Genomic DNA, 21123 nt, shown 5'->3' with positions numbered 1-21123 from the left:
CCGAATGCAAGGTATTTCGCTTGCGCAACAACAGCAGCAGTTTGTATAGAGGCAACGTTACGCGGGCGCATTCCGCGAGAAAAAAGCCTCAAATATTGGCCTACAAGAAAATTCTGTTTGCCTAGTTTGACGAATTATATCGATATGCTGCTAATTTTAACCAAACGAATTTGTTAATTGCTTGTTTTTTTGTTGTTTTTTTATTTTACTTGTTGTCTATTCTCATTTTCTTAAAAAAAGGGCGTTCTATACCATTTTGTGAATGGGGATTAGATAACTTAGGCTTAATATAGATGTGTATAGGTGAAATATTCAACCAAAAGTTCAAGTCATTACTTCGAATGTTTGCCTTTAACATTCTTGTAAGCACAACATAACTGAAAATTATTGTAGTTTAGATTTTAGTTTACTTTCTAGTTTTCACAAGACCCCCAATACTAAATCTAAACAAACATTGAAAAACACAAACCACATATAACTTTAATTCTACTCTGGTTGGAAAACAATCTCAGTCGAAGTGTGCCCTTAGTATTCGCTGCGAACACTTAAAAAAAATCCCGAGGCCTAGGTTTGGAAAAAACAAGTTTTACGAACATTTTTCCTCGGTCTTTTCCAGGTATGGAGCGCGAGAAGCGGTCGCATTCCGACGCCGACGACTCCCACAGCAGCCTGGGGAACTCCCTGGCATCGATCATGGCCAATCCGCTGACGGGAAAAACAGAAGGTGAGGCGGGTTTGTTGACTTTGCCCGAGATATTAGACGGCATGGCCCGGTTGTACTGCACAGCTGTGCCGGCACCGCAAAGCACGTTTTTCGCCATAGCAGTTTTCGTGTTTTGTCGAACGGCCAGGACATAGCTACACGGACTTAATTAAACTGGTGCTGCATTGTTAAACTTCCAAACGAGCTCTGGGTTCATTTGTTAGGGAATTCAGAACGCCCGTTGATGAGGCTATACTAAACTTTAACTAAATTTGGACTGTTGGTCTCAAATTTTGCACGTGAAAGTTGAATTAGTGCTGATAATAATCAGACGAGGTAACAACTTGTAATTGCTTATAGTTTTATTATTATACCTGTGACTTGACTTGGAAATGATTTGATCTTAATAATGACTTGTATAGGACTTGACTTATTGGGCTTATTGGACTTGACTTATAACTGATGACTTGAAATATACTCCAGAGAAATTTTAAAAGTGAAACAGTCTGTCTAATACAGTGGTTCTCAACCTTCTTTCTTTTGTGGCCCATTTTCGTTGCACAAACATTCTGTGGCCCAAAAAATGTTTATGAAAGAACAAACTATAAAAAAAGGTTTTGCACAAAAAATAGTGGAGCATATATCAAAACAGATTATTTATTTAACCGTGTATTAGGGAGGTACTTGCTTCTGAACAATAGATTTATGTTTTATTTACATTCCAAGCCATTATTCCTGTAAAATTAGGTATAGTGACACAAATGAAACTAAATTCTTCAATAAATCTAGCTTTTTAAAAATTGGTCTGTGTCCAATCTAAAAAGTTTTCTGGTTGAGAACCGCTGGTCTAATAAGAATAATAAAGGCCATATAGAAGTAGGTATCATTTTGGACGTTTATTCTTATCACGTACAACCTCCAACCATTATGCTCGAAAGTTCGTCTGCTGTGTAATGACAATTGGACCAAATAGCATCGTATGTTGTTTCGATTTAGGATTACATATTTGTGCACCCAAAAATAACATTTACTTTAGACTTTCACCTTATCCAAACTGTCTCGAGACATTCGGGAGTTTCCGACAGATTTATTTTGGATCAAAACGATCCTTGAACGTCGTGTCGCAAAATATTGCGAAACAACGCTAGAATTTGGAAAAACACTAAACGAAAGGTTGTTATTATTTTCTTGGCAGGATTTAAAAAATGAGGAATTATTAATCGAAGCGTTAACTTTAGACTAAAACCAAAGCAGTTATGTCCTAGGCCTAAAGTCTAAACGGATTTTTTTACATTTAGCAAATTAGCAAATCGTGAGAATTGCTTCTTAACACAACAAAACGCGTGCGTGTCGCGCGAAGCTGATGCAGCTGTGTCGCACGTCGCGGAAGTTTGCAGCGGCACGCCACGGATCCGTCGTCGCCGCTTTGCCGGGCGCGTGCGACAGGCGACACGAGGGAAATCAAAACAAACCGAGGGGAAATCGATAAAAAATGCGACAGCGTCCGAAAAAAAAGTAAATTGCGCGGGATTAGGACTCTTGTTTACCTCGCGGTTCGTGGTACGGACTCGGGGTTTCGGACAGCGTTACATAACCGCGCACTTGAGGCGTCGGCGACCCGCGCTCCCCCCTGGGGCCTTTTCTCTGGGCGCATTGCGCAATCGGACGTGCGATTCGCCAGAAATGAAGACGGATTGCTCGTCGCGCTTCGTGTAGTTTATTGCGCGTTTTTTGAAGGTAAACGGTTCAAGGGAATTAAGGCTTGGTCTTTACTGTTGGCTTAATGCCGTTGTGTGTATTTTCGTTGTATGTTGCTTGATCGGCTGAATATTTGATGGGTTGCGGTCGTGAACCTATTACTCGCTTGTCATAAAACGGCGCAGCACACAGATAAAAGAGTCTTGTCACTTTTAAAGATTTCAAACCTCTAGGAAAAATTTGCCAAAGCTTTTTTTATCGATTAAAAAAAACTAAGAAAACATAGACGACCACAACAACAAAAGAAACTCAATGTATTTACGGGTTTAAACCCTGGAAAGTTTATTCGGGCATTTAATAGCGTCGCTGTGTTTTCGAATTTTGGAGTAAAATATTTTTTGTGCGATTAAATCGGCCACATAGGTGTTTCCTAGTGCCGGGCGGGCGATAATGAAGGGGGAGGGCCGCTAAAAAAACAACAAAAAAGGGATATTCGCGCGACATAGATAAATCGGCCTCCGCTTTTTTATTGCTCGCTAAACCGAACGAGATAAGACGCTGGGAATCGCCACCCGCGTCTCGCCACCCAGGTGGAAATGGGGGAGGAGGGCTATTGTCTTCTGAGCATCTTGCGGCCCCTCAATTTCACCCCGAGACAAGTCTTTTCTCGTTTATGAGCCTTACAACCATGATATGACGTCATCGCGCGTTGAGCTCTGATTTTATTCCTTTCGGTTTCGGGGCGAAATTAATCTAAGTTTTGCGAGCGCCCGACATTTCGCGCGGTGTACAATAACCGGTTTGTGACGTCACTCGGTTTTAGGGGTCAATTTGGCCCCGGTCTGTTTTGTTTGGGGATGTTGAAGGCTGAAACCCACACCTCGAGCGAGCTGCCGTGACCTTTCGATTCGTATCTCGTTAACTTTAGGGCGGCCCTTAAACAAATTGCCCAAGGATCACTCCAATGCACGTTTTAGGAAGTGTTGTAATGAGTTATACGTCAACGAAATATCAACACTTTATGATAAGTTTGGGCTGTTTATCTCAAGTTTTTCACGTAAAACTATTATATTGCAAATGATTTTTTTATTGTTTAGTTGAATTAGTGCTTATAATTAGTCAATTCGAGATAAGAACTCAATGCAACACCCACGTTTAGTATAGGAGCCTTTAATCTATGAGAAAACGGCCTAGAATTTTACGAACGTTCCTTATTTTGGTAAATATTCAAGCTTTCCATCTCAGGCCGGAATCGTGAGAAACGTCACACGCGGAAGAACGCCTACAACATGGAGATCGTTCTCACGGCCGATTACGAGCTCGTTTCATTTCACGGCGGCGATCACGTGCAAAACTACCTACTCACGCTCATAAACATCGTGAGTTGCCTTGTTGAACATTTGCTGTGTATACTTTTGCGTTGTGCACACATTAGGTTTTCTTAACGAAAGAGTATGACCGGTAAATGGGTTAAGAGCTGCAATAATATTATGCAGAAAAAAAAGTTTATCATCACGAGAAAAACAGCTACGAAAAAGAATTTATTTCTAAGCAAAAAAGGCCAGGAGTTCATCAAGATGTTTGTTTTGGCTTTGAAAATAATGTTGGTAAAGCTTTTGACACTAAATGGTTAAAAAAGCAAACAAATTTGTCGGAATATACATATTTGAAAGATAAATACAAAATTGGACTAGAAACGTGCAGACCAAATAAAAATAATCTTTGCTTAAAAACGAATAAACGTTTTTCAAAACCTTTGCACATGGTAGCATAATTCTTTGTGAGCTTTTTGTGATAACCACATCTACTGTGATTTGAAGAAAAGCACTATATAAATACATATACTTTATAAAACTTCAGCAAAATAATCTAGCAACGCTAGCAATTCAGTTCGAACACAATTAACAGATCTTGCAAGGGTCAAGGTGATTTCTATTATCACATATGCAGTGCAACTTTAGGAGACCTAAAAAGGATAAAAAAACGTCCCCGTTGTCCAATTTCGTAAAGAGGAATTTTGAGCGCCGTTTTTATTTGAGCATTCCATCCCACGTTTATATGGCCCCATCCTTTGCTGCTAGCAATCTCATTCAAGTGGCCATAGGATCCCGCTAGCGTGCCAACAACGCCAACGGGCCTCTGCGGGGTCGCAAGGGCTCCTTGTCATTTACTTTGCTCGGCGAAAGGCGAAATACCACCGGAGTCGCCGGTCGAGTAGCAACAGCTGTTAAATCCACCGCGGTCAGATTTTCCTTTGCTCTATACTGTAAGCCAGCTTAATCGCGCCGCAATGCTTGGGGTCCGATTGCTTGGTGCTTTTTAAACGGTGTCTTTCCCCGTATACAAAGCCCGCAATCAATCGTGCAGCAGCCAAGCGCGCAAACTGCGTCATTGCGGCCATTTAGCGGGCGAAACTGAATACCGGGGCAGCTAAGAATCGATGATGAATAGCGGGGGCCAAGGGGGGGGGGGGCGCTTGTTCTCCCGCCGCTGTAATTCCATTCGAAAGTAAGCCCCCTCTTCCCCGACCCCCGACCCCCTACCCGTCGGGCGTTTGAGGCGAGAAAGATTGACAGTCGGCAATCAAGAGTACCACGTGACGTCAAAGCGTGGTTAGCAGCAGGTGGCAGTGGGTCATGCAAAACGCTGGACATCGGCACGCATTTACAGCAGACATCGGCACGCATTTACAGCAGTGGGCTTGGGCGTTGGTCCCGTAGTTATAAATCTGCAATTTCGCCTGATCTACTAATTATATTTGAATAAGGTAGCTGGCTCCCTGGAAGTCTTAACTAATTCGGTATTTTCCTGCGTTTTTTTCCCAGGGAAATTTTGTTGTTTTGGGGTCAGCATAACTAAAAATAAGTATAACTTAACATTTTTCCTATACTATTATACGTACCTATTGTTATAACCTATACTTATACTTGTACTACCACCACAAACAAAAGATTAAAACGTTTATTTTTTGCCTTGCTAAGAAATGCCCGGGCTCCTTCTTGTCCAATGAGAAGAATCGAGCCACAACCCTTATCTACTCTCTTTACTTTTTCTTACTTTATCTTTTGAAGTTTACCATTGGTCAACAACAAAGCATGCTTTACTACATGTATTAGAAATACACGGAAATTAATTAGTGGGACACTGTTTTAGAAAAACACAAATATTATCGCAATTCGCGTTTTTGCGAAACTTTAGTTTTTTCGAATTTACTTTGTTCCTGATCCGAGAGGAGTTACAAAAGAACAGCCAACGTTATAGAAAAATTATTTTGATTACATTTAGCCTGAAGCGAACGGGCGACGAGACCATTAATGGCGTTTCAAATTATTAAAAAGCGGCAATAAACAAGCGGCGTCGTTCAAGTCAAAGATACGAATCGCGCGGCTTGCAAATGCAGCAGCGCTGGAGGTTTCAACACAATGCGCCTTAGAAACGCGAACACGCATACACACTTGCACAGATTGGAGCTTTTAAGCGGCCGGGCGAGATTATCGGCGTCGATAGATCAATTTTTCCCGGATCAGCGGCAAGCGAAAAGCGACCGAGGCGATGCGCTTTGTTTACGATACGATTCGCTAAGGTTGCCATGCGAAGTGCGGCCGCAAAATAGCGGCTCTCCGAGCGCGTCGTGAAAAAGAGGAAGTCCTCCGCGTTCGAGAGAGCCCGCCGCCCTAATCTGGTCCGGGACATCTCGTTGAGCCGGGCCTTGTCGCGGCCGCGCTGTACGTCGGGCGGAACTGGCGGCGTAAACACGCCAACACAGCAACAAACAAAAGCCCGCGCGCTGCAGGCGTCTTCAAATAAAACCACCGCTGCTTGCTGTTCCTTGCTGCTGCTGCTGTTGCTGATTTGCTTGCTTCTGCTGCGCCTTCGATTTGCTGCCGACGCGCCTTGGAAGGATATCACGTGAACGTTAAGTGTCGCGTTTTCGTTCTGTCCTGTTTAAGGCCGCTTCTTGTTGTGCGTTCGACTGCGGTGAAATGTCTGGACATACGAATTGACCCGATGTGGCTACTGGCAATTGAACGTACGTCGTTAAATCGGCAATGTAGTTAAAGATATGATCCTTCTATGTTTGTCTCAAAAGTAATATTGTGTCCTCCCAATGTTCAACGTACGTTTTTTCGGTTTAAATGAATGCAGTAAGATCTACGAAATTGACAACAGGAAGTTGACGACACGTCGCTAAAATGGCAAAGTAGTGATAGACCTTTTTATTGTTGCGTCAGTTAAAAACATCCACCTTCGGAAAACTTTTTGGAAAAAATCAATTACCATCTAAAAAGATATTATTTAGAAATCAGTTGTCACCTAAAACTATACATTATCTAAGAATTAGCTGCTGATAGAAAAATTACGCTTTATAATTTAAATTTCCTTTGTCAGTTTAGGCTGATAAATTCTCGCCAACCTCGCAAAAGAGCGTGATCTAAACCAATTTCCCCGCTTAATGAAAATGTGTCGAACCCTTTCAGCAAAGGCGCGTTTCTCAGCGAGGATCAATTAGAGCGCGTTGGGTGCGATATGCGAGCATATAGAGTCGCATTTTCGCGGCGGGGCGCCGAAAATGAGCGAAGAGAAGCATGGGAACCGGAGCCCGGGCGTATTTTGAAACGCGATCGCGCTTCTGTGTAATTACGCTTGCGCTCGGCCGACTTCACATCAAAGGGGCGAGCAACCCAAGACCGGCTAAAAAGTTATTATTTCACCGCCGCGGCACCGACGTACAGTTTTGCCCGACATTCCCGTCCGCGGAACCCTGCCTAAAATGGGCCTGGCGGGACAGGTTTGCCGTTCGCACCCCGGTACCCCCATCTGACACCCCCCCTCGTTCGAGTCCACTTTTTTTTCTTTTTCAAGCGGTTTCGCGCCGACCGCAATAACCGCCTCGACACCCGAGAACGTTGCAATTTTTTGCCGACGTCGTTCGCGAGCGCCGCGTTCTTTTTCTGTGTCTGTGCACCGTAGAGTGGTCTGTGAAGCCTTTCTAACCAGAACGGCTCTTCTTTTGTTCTTCCCTTCAGATCCTCAAAACTGTTTGTTTTTTGCAGAGTGTGGATTTCGCGACTGCCTTGTAGGCCCTTGTATGGCTTTCCACCACGTTCACGCTTCGGTGTCTCATTTCCTTTTACATTGCCGCAATCGTGATTGCAACAAATTACTTACCCCGTCAGTGGTTTTTCATTTGCGCAATGATTATTAGTTCAATTTTTATATTCTTTTAAAATTCTTTACATACTTCAAAAAGAAGCTCCTTTCGTGGTAAAATCTCACAGCTCAAATATAGAAATATATATTTCAAAAAATTGGCATTTCTTTTTTATAAATAATTTTAATGCAGCGGGATATTATGAAAACTGGTTTCCAAGGACCTTGTTACGTTTGCCCCACCATAACCCTGATATTCAATTTTTTGTATTCAATTGCAAAAATATCCGCAGAGTTTTACAACCGTATTCTTGTATGTTATGGCACATTTTTACTCTCGACTTGTTGTCGGGGCGATTGAACTTTTGAAGAAGTGTCCTATAACCATCACACTGTGTTTTCGTGGGTTTCACGCAAATGTTACACCGCCCTATAAACACGCGTGGCATAAATTCTCACATTGCGCCCACGCGCGTTTTAAATTTGGATTCCTTGACGCTGTGCCCGGTTGTCACGCAATTTCGACGCATCAAAACGCCCCTTACACATAATAAACGCACGCATATGTACACACACCCGATAATCTCTGTTTTTCGCGCCCACTGCCTTTTCGCATCACAGGAACAGCGGTAACAGCTGTGCGCGCGACTTTGAGTCACTGAGGCCGCAAATTGACGATGTTTGTCCCTCCTGTCAACACCCCCATCTTGTTCCTTACTGACCCCTGACCCCCTTGGGGCGTCGCGTTACAGCTCGCCCGCGAATTCGGCTCGCACCTGTTGTCCGCCCCCCGTGTATGGGTGAAGCGGCCCCCTGTTTGTTACCCATGGGCTTAGCCCCCTTTTCTTTTTTGCCAACGTGGCGGTGGGACATGGGTCAGTCGCGTGTCGGCAAAACCCCATCAGAATGTGAAACGCGAACCCATGGGTTTCGTTGGGGAACAGCTTGTGACCGTGGGTAGACGGACGCTCGCATGGCATCGCGCTACGCTGTGTATACTTTTCACAGGTGTCCTGACAAGTTCGCCTCGTCAAAATGTATGTTTCTCGAGTGTTGGATTCGCAGAATAATGCCAAATGAAATTCCAAGTGCGGCGTTTTGCGGGCGCCAATGTAAAGCTGCGCTATTTTGTTGGCGAATACGCTAAATGTAAATATATATGTTGTTGGAAAGACGCTCGCAAGTCTAACGCGTGTTATACTAAAAAGATGTCTGATTCTAGTTTTACTCAGGTTTTTAAACCTTAAGTTTTTATTGTTTATATACGCGTCGGAGGAACAGTGATCGACAAGCAAAAACCCATTTTTTTTCTTTGTAGGTGGATGAGATTTACCACGACGATTCCCTCGGCCTCCACATCAACATCATCTTGACGAGGATTTATCAACTGGACGCTTTGCAGGTTTGTTCACCACTTTTCTTACTTTCCTCGGCTCTCATGTCTTGGTCTCACAAACTCTTACGAAACTACTTTATGTTGCGATATCAGCAAAAATTCACTATTTTAAGTTGCTTATTAGAAATAAGAGAAAACATATCTAAACCCGGGTACACTATGTACGGATCTGTAATGTAGCTCGATATAATGAATTTAAAAGCCAAAAAGGTCGAGTAGATCGACATCATCTTGATTAAGACGTTTCGATACGAGCCTGGTATCATCTTCGGCTAAAGATTTACTCGACCTTTTTGGCCTTGCAATTCATTATCAAGATATCTTAACTAGTTTCGACACAAGACAGGAATTTAATTTAAAACTGCTTGCGTTATGCTTTGTAAGACCGGGTTTTATATGTTTTTGTGGTAGAACCTGATTTCAGTAGATTACTTTAGAGAGACGCCAGTCCAGAATAACAGGGGCTCTATTTTGCAAACCAAACAAAAGCTCATGTTTCAGCAGCAGGCAGCAGCAGCAGCAGTAAACGTGCAGTTTCGGCAAAACGATTCTCCCCAAATCGCACTTCTCTCCGCGAAAGCGATACCTGTGAGCTCTACTGTAATTCCTGACCCGAGTGACCCCTTAACCTCTTGACCCTTCACCCCTCCTACGTCATAACTGTCCAACAAGATAACAAGCAATCGGCCATCGGTGGTGACCCCGGCGTCAAATGCTGATACCTAATCGAAGCGAGGTTTAGGTGTAAGTCGTTTGCAACAAACGGGAACTCCCAGTCTAATTTATTTCCATATATCAGGTCAAAGCCATATCAAATGATAGTCATCAAGTCATATAGCAAGGTAACTGTTTTATGGGTAAAAATGATAGGTGGGTACACTATTCACGGATCTGTAATGTAGTTTGATAATAAATTGCAAAGCCGCATCGAAACGTCTAAATCAAGATGCTGTCGATCGACTCGACCTTTTGGCTTTGCAATTTATTATCAAATGATAAGTATAGTGTTCAGATTTTGCCATACAAGTCGTTCGCATCAATCGTTTAGTGAGCAAAGGTTTTTCTTACAATTTTACAAGCGAAGCTATTAGTTTAAAAGTCTTGCGCTTAGGTCAAACTACGAATGTAAATGGCATTAAGTTAAGTCAACAGCGAAGCGAGATCCCAATCGCTTCGCTGGACTTCAGCCAGTCGCGCTTGGCTCCTTATTTGGAGTGACGACGACGCGCAAAATTGCCATGGCAACGCGGCTCAAAAATGCCGAGCACTGGGCGCGGTGTCAACTTTTTTTTTGTGGTGTCAAGTTTGTGGCCCCTCTGTTCCCACGCTTTCGTTTTTTTCGCCCGACGCCCGGTGCAAGGTACCGGGCCTCGTCGCTTTGTTTTGGCCGGATTAAAGCGTCAAGGTCGACATTTTGCTCGCTTGTTGTTGGCAGATTTGCACGGCGACTATAGTTCGCTCGTTGAGATGATACTTTTATTTAGAAAATACGACCACTGTAGCCTAAATGTTCGCCTCAAAACAGTGGATTTGAGCCAGTGGCTTTTTTACTGCAGGTAAATTGCCACTGTACAAGAATAACCTTAAAACTCGTTTATAAATTTGTCATTTTTAATGAAGAAATTATCACAAAATCTCGAAGCTAAAAGGTCGAGTAAATCGACATCATCGTGATAAAGACGTTTCGATGCGCACTTCTTTCATCAGCTAATGTGACTGAAATCTATCAAAAAAAAAAAAAAACCTCACTTATGAAAGGAGGATCGCAATTCTTATCATTTTGAGTTTCCATTTTGCAGTGTTGTAAACAAGTCATTTCGAAATAACTTAAGTCCCAGTCAAGTCATTTGAAAAATAACTTAAGTCCAAGTCAAGTCTTTTGCGAAAATAACAAGTCAAGTCCCAGTCCAAGTCATCGGTTGCCCAAGTCAAGTCCCAGTCAAGTCATTATAAGAGCAAGTCAATTTCAAGTCATGTCATTGACATAAAAGTAAATCGTTAAACTATTGAAATTAGTAAAATTGTCCGATCGTAAGCAACAATTTAACTAAAAAACTAACACAAACGCAATATACAGCACTTAAGTGTTTAATGTGCAAAACTTAAAATAAATTTTAATGAAAAACACTTAATTTAATCCCTAGTTATTTGACATAATGACTTAAGTCCAAGTCAAGTAATTTGTCCTAAAGACGTAAGTCAAGTCAAGTCATTTTGGTCAAAAGACTTGAGTCAAGTCAAGTCATTTAAAAAAAATGACTTAAGTGCACTCAAATCAAGTCAATGACTAAAGTCATTACAACACTGCCATTTTGTCTTTGAGATTCATTATCACGCTACATTACAGATCCGTGCATAGTGTACCTAACTATTAAAAACATGTTAAAGAAAATTGGCACAGTGAGGTGCTAGTTTTCAGCTGTTCCTGAGCTTGGCCCTTAATCGTGCCAATACTAGACAGTAACACCGATGTAGGGAAAGTACTAAAGGTGCAGTAATCGCTATAAATAAAGACCTTTCAAATAATCAAGCAGCACATAAAAATGTTAACGCCTGCGCACTTCAAGCGTTTTTTTTTGGGCACAGTTGCACGCAACCCACGTAAAACAAGAGCTTGACTTTTGGCGTGTTTTGGGCGCAAACGCGTTCGCAGGCGTTGCCAGTCTTTTGCGCGATGACATTTATTGCCGTGCATCTCGGCGCATTACGTCATGAGCGCAAAAAAAGAAGAGCGATTACTCTCGGCTCCCGAAAGGTCAGATCCGGCATCAATAGCATCATCAGCATCAGCAGAAGACTGTTTCTGGCCCGTTAAGGTTAAATGCTAAACGTAGCCGCGCAAAACGTCATCGTTTGTTTTGCAACTCGCTTGTTTTCAACACACACACAAACAGATCGCAGCAGTCGACCAACTGATCAGCCTGGCGAGCGGGAAAGTTAAACGCCGGCGGGCTGCCACGCAATAAGGGCCCTTTGTTTCGTCGTCGATTATTATGAGGCGATAATGAACGGGATGCGGCCGCCGCAAGATCACTCCGCAGCAGCGTTTTTCTTCGACCTGTTTCGGATGCTCGGTAGGGCGACTTCCAGGTTTTACCCTTAACCACTGGGACAAGCCAGCTGACTGGCGATTTTTTTTTCAAGTAAACAAGCGCGATTAGGCGCAAATTGTCGCCCTCAGCTTCAGGTTGAACCACTTCCAAATCCCATTTGCTGGTAATTGTGCGCTCGTGTTCTGTCCTTGTGGTGTGTTAGTTGAGTGCTTTCTGTGCCTTTCCGTTTCGTCCCTAATGGCCGGGTCGGCATTGGCCTTGTCAACGCAGCTTAATAACCCCCAATTTTACTTCACCTATTACTGTACTTAAGCTCAAGTCTGATGAACACCTTGTTTGCCAGAGGGGTAATACTAATTTACGGAATGATGAATGGTCGGAACGCTCACTAATTTAAGTGTTACCCCGTTAAAACAATTGTTAAACCAACGCACAATATTTGGGTTAGGGTGGGGGTTAGCGTTTGGGTGAAGGTGGGTCAAGTGTTATTATGTTTAATAATAATACTGTGAGCGTTCCGACCATTCCGACCATTCATTATTCCGTAAATTAGTGTTACCCCTCTGGAGTCTATACCCAAGGGCCATACTATAACGTTCGGTGTTTCGCAAGGGATCCGTGATCTTGTTTTATCTTGCACGCAACTCTAATGCAATTTCGCTATTACGTTATATTGTTTTTTCACCGCACATTTTAATCCCGTTGGAAGTGTAGCTTTGATCCTCAAAAAATTGAGCTATTTTTGCGGCGATCCCGTGTAATGGGTGGTTTGACCGATTTATGCGATGTCTTTGATCATGCCGTGGCCTTAGTTGATTGCACAGAGGGTCGTATACTGCCAGACAGGTGTAACACGCCATCCGGCACCCCAAATTTTCCACTTTTGATCTTGCCTTGCCGATTGACGGCACTTTGCAACTGTATAAATATACAACGCAATTTGGCCGTAACACAATTGGCCGTTGTGCAAGCGGCTACATCAAAAGCTTCAGCCATGTGTTTTAAGGTTTGTGAAATGAAAAGATGTCTGTTGTGGACGATGTGAACTATTTCGTGGGGCAAAATAAATGCCCGTGTAGAGGCCCACAAAAAAATGCCTGGTCCAGTCGCCGGGGAAATATCCCGTTTGCAAATTGCACCAAAAAGCCCGTCACGTATAATTTTTTTGCATTTGCGAAATAGGCAGGTTGCCGGTTGTATATTGGCCTTGTTGGCTGCCTAGAGAACAGCTGTGGGCGCATCCCCCAGTTAATATTTGTTTTTTCGTCTTGTCATTGCAAAGTGATTCAAGCAACCTGTCCTTGAACATAGCGCTCGTGTTTTAATGTTCTATCGCACATTACAAGGTTGGGTTTCTGAATGTAAGTAAACTGATCACAAGGTTAAAAATAATGAAACTTAAGGAGTGGTCCTTGAATTCACAAATAACGAACAAAAATATAGGCAACATAATATTTCCTGTCCACTTCAACTTGTCAAAACAGCTGCTATGCTGTTAAATTGATGTGGTCCTTGTGTACGATATACGAGCTGACTAGCCCCCCGCAAATACCCCCGCCGTTAAGAAGTGACGCATACGGTCTATTGTTTATTTGCTTGCGGTTGTCGACTCATCTCAGCGGAAAGCGGCGAGGTGCAGAGATTGATGTTCTAGCGGCTTTCGGTCAACAAAAACAGGGGGTATATAATTCGCGCGAAACCTTGGCGGTTCGCTGTCAAGGCCAAGCTCAGCACGTACGCAGCGCGATGGGTACAGCTGTTGCTACACAGCCGCCGTTAAATCGGTTACAATTTGCCAGCAAGATATCATTGGGTTTAGGTTTTGGGTCGTTTGCAATAAACAGGAACTTCCAGTCCAATTTATTTCCATAGAAAGACAAGCCAGATCAATTCATTGTCATTAAGTCATATAGCAAGTAAACTGTTTTACGGGTAAAATGATAAGTAATCTTCCTATTTTGCCATTGAAGTCATTGGCATCGAACTCAAAGTAAGCAAAGGCTTACAAAAAATAAGGGTTATAATGCAATTTTACAAGTCCAGCCATTCGTCTAAAATACCTGCGTTTAGGCCAAACTACTAATGTAAATGGAATAAAGTTGGGTCAACACGCTTTTCAAGGTATTTTAATAAAGCACAGTTACTTTCGTGTACTCAGGTTAAGTCATACAATACTGATTTGAACTATCGCGACATTCATATACCGAATGCAAGAATTCGAAGCAGTAAAGTTTATGGAGCAAATTCGTGCCGCCCTTTTCACCAAATTTGTTTAACCTTTTCAAAGTGCGTTGTTGTTTGGCGATTACAGTCGTGAAATGATGACACAGATCGACTTTCCTTTCAAATTTTTTACACAACGTTTAGCTGTTCATTACGACCAGTGTGGCTTTTGGGTGTTTTAGGACCGCACACAACACATCTATTTGGCCTGGAGTCAATTTTTCGTTCCTTGGTTCACAAATGTCAGTGACCAAAGCAGCATTTAGTTTTGTAACTGTGCTGACCAATAAACAGGTCAAACGCTTATATGTAAAGGCATTATTGTAAAGGCGTTTTGAAATCATTGAGTCCCAGTCAATTCAATTTTGAAATAACTTGAGTCCAAGTCAATTGTAGTCAAAAAGAAAGTCAAGTCCAAGATCAAGATCATTTACCCAAGTCAAATCCGATTTAAGTCATCATTAGAGAAGTCATCTATAAGTGAAATCAACACCCTTGAGTACACTTAAGTTAAGTCATTAAATCATTACAACACTGCATATCGGTACAAGTTTTAAATAACTGTTTTGTGTTACAAATAAAAACACACATACAAGAGCAAAAGCACACTATCCAGAATACAACTATATATATTAATGGTGTTTAGCTATTGCTTAGCCTTGTTTGGGCTCGGCTGTTAAGTTACAAAGTTATTCTTTAGTAGAAAGTGTTCCCGAATATGTTTGATTGCCGCAACCAATCTAAATTTGAGAGCCTCTGCTCTTATTATGAACTGTTGTGTTCTACGACACTGTTTCTTAATCAGGTGAATGGTTCATCACAGGGTGAATACATTTTTTGCAGGGGTGAACCAACCAAAACGGGTGAATAAGGGTGAACCGGCAGAAATGGATGATAGCATGCGAGCAGGGCGGATATCCTGGGTGTTCATTTTGTGCTGTTATATATAGACGGGATGGTTTTATCATATCATGAGACAAGGGTGAATAAAATCTGAAGATAGATGCTAGGGGTGAACAAAACCAAAAAAGTATAAGAAGCACTGTTCTACGAGGCCCGGCCGGTTACTGAAGCGCCGGATACCTAAACAAACACCCGGGCTTGATTACGCCGCGCGCGGAAACAAAGGAAAAGATCGCCAGTCGTTTTCGTCAAGAGCCGCGACGTTAATCCGATTAAGGCGATCGGACGGACTTGCCATTTTAACTCGATAAACCTACGGAGGCCGTGAAGAGTGTTTTTTTAGCTTTGAATTGATCTCTGAGATAGCAGCGGCACTTTGGCCGTTTACATTTTGCCGGCGAATTGGCGTGTGTAATTTGTACACACCGGCGACAGGAAATTGGCAAGGATATTAACAGACTTGTGCCGTCAAGTTTGTAAACCGGCAGAATCCGGCGTAAACTATATATACCCTTAAAAGTTCTTTCTTTCGTTAAAAAAATGTTAAATTGTGAAAAAAACTCACTTGGATTTTTATAACCAACTCTAATATTACAGTCTGAGCTTAAACGTGTCCAATGGGCTACGACTTAACTAATTAGAAAGTTAAAATGCTATATAGAAGCCGGATTAAAAATAGTTTTTACATCGTTTTTTCCACTTGTCCGAAAGTAAGAAAAAGTCCATGGGTTCATTAGATAAAAGAACACATTGATGTTGCCTTACTTGTCAGTCCTGAAATTATTAAGCGACCACCGGTTCAGAAAGCCCTACCTTGAAGCATTGCAAAAAACATGTTGTAAAACGCTTTGTAATCACCGGTATACACACTGGTCACTAGCAATAGGGTTTAAATTCAAACGAAAACAAGCCGTTGATCACATGTTTGTTACGTCACACAGTCACGAAAGCTGATCCGCTCGAACCAGGCGAAAACAAGTCTGCGCAACGTTTGCAAATGGGCCGACGACATCTTCACGGAGGACCCTCCGGAGCACAACCGACGTCCGGACAGCAGCATCTTTCTCACAAGGAGGAGCTTTGGACCCGCAGGTGAGAGTTCCTGCTTTGTAGTGCTTAATTATAGTTGGGTCAGGGATATGCAAACTTTTTTTAAAATAGGCCGGATAACTGTAAAGCCTGGCCGTCGAGGGCCGGATAACTGGTAGGATTTACGATCGCAAACTGGATCTAAATTTTGTTGTCGAACTTACCTAACTAAATTATTATTATGCTAGGAAAATATGAACAACTAGGTGCAATAAAAACTGTAGCGAACCTTTGTAAACCGTCGTACAGTCTAAAATTTCTTGTCACCTATTTACATATACTACACCATGTATTTTTGTATAACTTTCGGCTTGTTGTTTCAAAACTAGATGTATTGGTCTCGCACAATCAAAAGCGAAATTGCAATTTTTACAAGACAATGTTTTACCAAATAACTGTGTTCCTGTCGTTTGATAAAACCACGAGTATTGTAAGGCAATACTAGTAATGAAAACATAATGCTTCGTTAACCCTAAAGACCTTCACTGAATTCATCTCGCGATACAAAATCCGCTTCGGCTCCCGGGACCACCAAGTGTTCGACAAATTTCGCCGGTCGGCTAAAAAAAGGATTTTCGCTTCACGTGAAGCGAGACGAAAAAAAAGGCAAAAAAAGCAGAGCCGTGAAAATTAAAATATCGCCTTGCCGCGAGGTCGAGGCCCCCTCGGTGTTGTGTGTTTTCGGCGATTGAAAAATTGATTGTTGTTTAGTCTGGAAAATCAAGCGCGCGATCTTATCTCTGTTCCGTTCGATTTGGTTTCGTCAGCGCCGAACACGTGCGCCCTGGGGCATTGGCCCGGGGCCAGCGGTTTGCCCCGGGGCTTGTGAAAAGTGGGTCAAAACCGGGGGCTGCAAGCTGTGAGAGAACGGCTTTTGTCTTTTACACCCAATTTAACCGATTTTTGCGCTTTACATTTATTACGCACATTTGTAACGTGATACGAATTTTAAACTTCATTTTATAACAAACCCATCGTACTTTAAAGTATTTCTGGGTAGATTATGCTTCGCCAAAAAACGTGACATTTCTGCAATATTGGGATACCCAGTAAGCCCAACCTAAGCAGGGAAAATATAGTTTGATTATTAAGTCACCGTTTATGAGAAGCCAAATGCAGGCCTAACAGTCGCAATACTTACATTTATGTAATATATCACAATTTTGTCATTAATACAGAATAGCCTACGTTTGAACCCAATATTGGGCAATGTCATCAAAGCGGATAGTACGTTAGCCCAGTCCTGTAATAATCTAACAAAGTGGCCGCTAAAGTATAAAGGGTCCTGAGAAAGTTTTTTCTATTGATTTGTAATAGCCGCCCGCTTTTGCTGCATTCGGCAAAACCCAATTCTCAAACCCCTCCTTCGGATTTGGTACAGACGCGGAGAAATCTATTCCCGGTCTTGCAATTGTCAATCGTCAGCATCGGGGCGCACCCAAAGCCGATTAAACGCCTTTTCCTTCAACCAGCGCTCTTCCCGTTTGAAACGGTCTCAGATCCAGCGCTTGTTGACGAAATCGAACACTCCCGAGGGACCCGACGCGATTACCCCCTACCCCTACCCCCGAGCGAGCAGTCGAACCGTAGCAGAGACCCAAGGGGGGTGAACCCCGGTAAGGGTCCCTGGCAACTTTTGTCCGCCGCCGCTGCTGCTGGGAAAGCGACTTCAAAGCGGCGTAGGTTTTGAGCGTGTCTTGTGGTCAGTCGTGCCAATGTGGTTTGGGGCGCAGGTGCTCGACTGTTTAGGGCGGGCGGCATTCGGCGAATAGCTGGTCGTTATCGCGCTCCGCCGCTCGAGGTTCGGGAAGATCGCACGTCGTCGGCCGGATGCACAATCGCAGATTACCGCGAACCGCCGCCTTACTTCTGGTAAACATTTGGGATCGAGGCGCGAAAACAGCGAGTCTCCCGGCTGTTGTTTAGCTGCTTTTACTTCACCTTGTTAACCGGCGTGAGTCAGAACTGAAGAACGCCGGCCGACGCAACAACAAAAACGCGATGGTTATGCAAGCGATCCACAGTCTATTTTTGCTAAAGTTACGTTACTCGTTTAATTGTCATTGCGTAATTTTCAAGGCTATAGGGTTACATCTGGATTTGGGGAATCCACATAAAGATTTTGGGTAACTACATAGATTGTGGAAAGCTATACATAAAGATTTGGGGAAGGTACATAACGATTTTGGGTAGCTAGATATAGATTTCGGGTAGCTACATAAGATTTTAGGTAGCTACATACATTTTTGGAAGCTACATATAAACATTTTTGAAAGCTAAATAAAGATTATTTGGTAGCTAGATAGATTTTGGGAAGCTATATAAATATTTCGGGTAGCTACATATATTTCGGGAAGCTCTATAAAGATTTTGGAAAGCTACATACATTTTGGAAAAATGTCCTGAAATCTGGATTTTGGGAAGCTAAACAATCTGCCGGGAGAATGCTCACATGGCTAGCTTTATTACAATAGAGTAATTTTAGCGCTATTGCTTGATTCCCCGAAACGAATTAACCTCCCGCCAGGTTCTGTTCGACATGACGGCTTTACGATTTCTGCGGAATCGCATTTTTCCGGGGAAAAAACTTGCGCCACTCGTCACAACAGGACATGTTATGTTCACATCTGGCCACTTCAAAGCCGCCTGGTTTTTCTCCAGTTTTCACACAACTCTGGAGACTGAAATGACACAAAGAGGGAGAAACAGGGATGGGGCTTGCTTTTAAGGTGGCCACGTAAGCCGGCCTAGGCCTGAAAAAAGACAGAAAAGATTGGTTGGAAAAGCACAACATGAAAAAAAGTTTATTACATTACATTGGACGTATGGCCATGGCTTTCGTGCGGTATGAAAAATTGAGGACTCTTTTTTGTGTCTTTTGTGATGTGATTTTGAGAATCGAAAGATAATTTCAAGTAAAACAGATGGTTTGGGTTGGAGCGACATTTTTCCATTGATAAACTGATTCAAAAAACATGGCGGCGAGTTTATCGTATATGTATCAGCCGGGAAAATTACCGCGGCTTTTTTGTCGCCGGCAAGGAAATCAGGCGAACATAACATAAGCTTGTCAAAAATAAGATTAAGTAGTCATATTCCGCTTTGGGGGGAGTAACTCAACACACAGACGGGTTAAATCAAATATTAAATGTTTATTTGACGATATCTCAAGATGTTTTCCACCTGATATGCAGGCCTAATAATAGCTGAAGTGTACACATCCTGGCTTCTTCACAGATTGACTTTCGCTTTGACCCAGCTGCCGATTTGATAACCCAGACCCCTGTAGTTTTTTTGCTGATTCATATTATCTGAACAATCTGATCATCGAGTGGCGAGCACAAATAACCCATTTTAGAACCAAAGTACTATTTAAAGAAAGGACACCTGTATTAATAACGCGCAAGCATTTTACTGTTAATGATAAAACTGGAGAGTTTTAGATTTGTTTTTAAAATTATTGAACCTTTCTCTGTACGATTGCTGGAAAACCACGATTGCCCTTTTAAAGGTAATGAATCAAGTCTTACACAAAAAGTGGTTAACGATTCCAAATTTAGAAAAAAAAGTATAACGATTATCCGAACCCTTAGGGTAAAATCTAACTGTCTTCTATAAACATCCAGCGTTTTATCACAAATAAAAAAACATAAAATTTATCATTACATTCTTTCACAGCGAGAGAGCGATGTAATATGTACAACGGGTAAAGCGAGTTTAGTTGTGTTTTTCTACCAATACACAAAGCATAAAAAGGCGTTCAGAAATAAAAACTTCTGCAAGTGGTAAACGCACAAAAGTAGTCGCAATCCAAAGCTCGAAACCGCATCACTCGTAAATGGTGAGTGTGTTACAATGACGCGAAATTCGTGGAGATGGGAATCGTTCTTTGGGAGACCCGTGTCTTCCGTTCGGATGTTTCCAGTCGCATTTCACGGCGACCTATTGACATTCCTCGACGCCCTATAGCTGTGGCGATTATCGCTGTAACGCGTCCGATCCTTATCGCCGCTGCTACGATGCCATCGCGACCTTGCGCAATTTAATTGGCCCGCTTCTGCTGGTAGAACATTTTTGCTCGTCGAATGTCCGCGGCAATCAAGACGCCGCGCCCAATTCCAATGCCTTGTTGGGTCATAACTTGTCCGCGTTTTGCCGCGATAGGATCACGGCCATAAACGCCGTAAATCTCGATAAGTCAACGACGAAATCGCCATCTGCACAAAAAATCTCTATCGCGTGTCGACGCCCGATTTCGCAGATATATGGACGCGATTATGGGCCCGCCCTGATTTTTGGTGTTTTTTTAGTTTTTTTGGCAGTAATTGTGGCGGCCCCGGGCTGGGAAATGCCGAATCGCTCAGGATGCGGAACGCTGAAAAACATCCGGAATGCGCACGAGTGTTTTGGAGAGGCTGCAAACCGTTGTGCTTTACAGGCATGACTTTATCACAGCATTCCATTTTCATACACTTTTTGATTAGGTTTAACGCGCGCCGATTTAGTCTTATTTGGCTTTTTATTGAAATATAGCGCAACATGTTTTTCCAGTGTTGTAATAACACAATCAGTAATGACTTGAATGCCAGTCAATTCGTTGTAAAATATTTTAGGTGTCATACGAAGCGATTAAAAGCAGAATAAATGTTTAACATTTAAAATTTGTAAACTCGTCCCTTTCTGAGCAATAGTTTGACTATACCAGACGTGATACGAAATCCATTCAATTGCTTTACTAACTTATTTCAAGTCAGGTCATTTTCCTCTGAAGACATTGGTCAAGTTAAGTCTAAATGTACTTTACCACTCATTCACTTAGGTCGTTACAACGTTGCTTTTTTTCCTTTTTAATAGTGACTAATCATAACAGTAGAAATATATTGCCAGTCTATATTTGAAAGATGTTT

General features: G+C 42.5%; 1 protein-coding gene across 2 annotated transcripts in view; it reads left to right on the top strand.

Moving 5' to 3' along the window:
- The window catches only part of LOC146132063 (A disintegrin and metalloproteinase with thrombospondin motifs 3-like), a 62447-nt gene that overhangs the window by 12742 nt on the left and 28582 nt on the right, over window positions 1–21123 (top strand). For both annotated transcript variants that reach the window (XM_083396533.1, XM_083396532.1), the window contains exons 3-6: window positions 617–724; window positions 3647–3780; window positions 8871–8954; window positions 16069–16219. In XM_083396533.1, the coding sequence (XP_083252659.1) occupies window positions 617–724; window positions 3647–3780; window positions 8871–8954; window positions 16069–16219 (477 nt within the window). The remainder of the gene's footprint in view (window positions 1–616; window positions 725–3646; window positions 3781–8870; window positions 8955–16068; window positions 16220–21123) is intronic.

This window comes from Ascidiella aspersa, chromosome 9, assembly GCF_963924565.1.
Source record: "Ascidiella aspersa chromosome 9, kaAscAspe10.2, whole genome shotgun sequence".
Classification (NCBI taxonomy): Eukaryota; Metazoa; Chordata; class Ascidiacea; order Phlebobranchia; family Ascidiidae; genus Ascidiella; species Ascidiella aspersa.
Note: the sequence above shows the minus strand (reverse complement) of the source record. Positions and strands in the feature narration are given on the sequence as shown.